This window comes from Labrus mixtus, chromosome 20, assembly GCF_963584025.1.
Source record: "Labrus mixtus chromosome 20, fLabMix1.1, whole genome shotgun sequence".
NCBI classification, from domain to species: Eukaryota; Metazoa; Chordata; class Actinopteri; order Labriformes; family Labridae; genus Labrus; species Labrus mixtus.
In genome coordinates this window covers 24711982-24714481 of record NC_083631.1, presented here as the reverse complement: position 1 = coordinate 24714481, position 2500 = coordinate 24711982, and the positions used below count along the sequence as shown (strand labels likewise).

Sequence of the window (2500 nt, the reverse complement as noted above, 5' to 3'; positions counted from 1 at the left end):
ATCTCCTCCACGCGCTCCAGAGAGAGAGTGATGAAGAGGAGTAACCAGACCAGTTAAACCAGTTAGACCAGTTAGACCAGTTAGTTATCACACTCTGTTAGCACAGAGAGCTATGAGTGATGAAGAGGAGTGTCTCTCTCTCTCTCTCTCTGAACTCTCTCTCCTCCCTCTCTCACTTTTTGAATCTGCGACACATCAACACAGGATCGCGGGCGCGCCCCCTTTCCATTACGTAGGACCAAGCCCCCAATGAACGTGCCCGCACTGACGAGGCCGCGCACGCAAATTAGAGCATAGTGCAGCGGCGGGGGGGGGGGGGGGGGGGGGGGGGGGTGAGGAGGGGGGACAATAACAAGGTTACAATGTGAAACTGAAGTTTTAAAGAAACAGAACACATATTTACATTCTTTTATTTCACTATTTCATGTCGATCACATTTCTTAATTCAAACATCAAAATAATCCATAATCCACCCCCCTCCGCCCCGTGACCCCCCCAGTGTGGCTATCTGCCGCCGTGCCTGGATACTCGCGTGGAGCTGAGGAAGGAGCGGGAAAAACAACACATCAGCGCTCGCGATCATTACCGCCCACACGTGATGACTCACGTATGAGTCACCGAACGTGACGGTAACACACATACACACACACACACACACACACACACACACACACGGTCTCTTGTAGCCTCATACCGGGAATCCGTGCCGTTCTGAGTTATTGGTCTCTTTTCCCGGTTTACGTTATTTTCCAGTTAAACTTCTTTGTGTTTCTACACTGTAAACATTTACAGACACAGCAAGGCCTTCTGCTTTTTTTCAGTTAGTTAAAAATAATATAAAATACCAAAATAATACCCCCCCACACACACACACACACAATAAAGTCGGTTTGGCGTGTTATTAATTTATTTTACATTTAACTATTTTTATTTGAATGCGCACTAAATATTCATTTTAAAATAAGTAATTCATTTTTTATATGAATATAATTAACGGATTACTCAACATCCTCTTTTCTCTTCACCCTCTGGGAGTTCTTCAATCACACAGAGGGGGGCGTGTCTAAGGGGAGCGAACAGGAGTACAGGCAGCTCATCGAATGAGCTCAAGTCCAGCAAGACAAAGGAGATGGTGATTGACTTCCCTGACTGCACCGGGGAACATCCAGGGCTCGGACATACCTGGGCCGGTCTCACAACACACACGTCCTGTACAAGGGCCAAAGCCGACTACACCTGCTGAGGAGACTGAGGTCCTTTGGAGTGTGCAGGACTCTGATACGGACTTCTTATGACACTGTGGTGGCGTCTGCACTTTAGTCTGCTGGGGAGGAGGGAGAAGAGAGAGAGACTCAGGGGGGCCGGGTCTGTCCTTTACTGGACTCTGTAGAGGAGGGAGCACAGAGAGAGACAGAAAGAGACTGACTCAGGGGGGCCGGGTCTGTCCTGGACTGGACTCTGGACTCTGTAGAGGAGCATCATGGACAACCCCTCTCAGCCCCTGCATGACACTGTAGGGGGGTCTGAGCAGCTCCTTCAGCACCAGACTCAGACACCCACCTTGAAAGAAAGAGCGCCCCCCGCAGGTTGTTCCTCCCACCTGCAGTCAGACTGACTAACAGCATCATCACACACACGCTGTATTTCAGAATAACCAAAGTGGATTTAGTATATTTTAATGTTTAATTAATTAATGTAAATATTGTTTGTTGTTGTTTTTTTTATAGCTTTTAACAATGTGTCCCTCAATGGGGATGAATAAAGTTTCATCATATTTACAATCACTACTGTTCACCATCCTCCCATCAGGAACTGGTCTGCCCTCCAATATGGCGTCTTTTAGTCGATCCTCGGGATGAAGCGGCTGCATTAGAACGTCATGTTCATTAAAGTAAACAGGAGAAAGGTGAGAGGACATTTAGCCTGTGTGTGTGTGTGTGTGTGTCTCTGCGCACACTCGCTCGCCGGACCGACAGGAAAAAGACCGGGGGAAGTCAGACATGCAGCTCGCCACGTGTGAAATCAGAAAAGGATCAAAGATTTATCGTCTGAGTCAAAACGAACGTGAAACGAGAATAACACAAAGAGGAAGTGAAACGAGAGCTGAACGCAGTTTCATGTTTTTATTCACAGAAGAAGAAGAGACAAGTTGAAATCCTTTAAAATGCTTTGAGTTTATTCAGTAACCACGAAGAAGACACGGATAAAAAACACATCAAACAATCAGCCGAAGAGTTTGTGATCTCACAGCGTGACTCCGCCTCCTCCCGACCACGATGAAGACACTATATCTCCATGACAACGCTCAAATGTTGTAACATGAGGGTCCATTAAAGGTCAGAGGTCGCTCAGGTCAACCTTCCTGTTAAAAGGTCAGAGGTCGCTCAGGTGACAGATTCTTGTGTCTGTTTGAAGCTGATGCTCACAGTGATGGAAAGTTCAACGACGTGACGTTCCTCCTCTACTCTGACCATCACACAGCAACGCAGGCGCCTCATTG

The 2500-nt window shown here is 47.2% G+C and overlaps 2 protein-coding genes across 2 annotated transcripts in view; both read right to left on the bottom strand.

Annotated features, from left to right (window-relative positions):
* The window catches only part of cbx7a (chromobox homolog 7a), a 6207-nt gene extending 5906 nt beyond the window's left edge, over window positions 1-301 (bottom strand). Inside the window, exon 1 of the mRNA XM_061065975.1 lies at window positions 1-301. This exon is cut by the window's left edge and continues 67 nt beyond it. Coding sequence (XP_060921958.1) covers window positions 1-2 — 2 coding nt within the window. The 5' untranslated portion in view covers window positions 3-301.
* Window positions 302-2155: 1854 nt separating this feature from the next.
* top3a (DNA topoisomerase III alpha) overlaps window positions 2156-2500 on the bottom strand; it is an 11764-nt gene continuing 11419 nt past the window's right edge. Inside the window, 1 exon segment of the mRNA XM_061065974.1 lies at window positions 2156-2500. This exon segment is cut by the window's right edge and continues 326 nt beyond it. The gene's annotated coding sequence lies outside the window, so the exon portion shown is untranslated.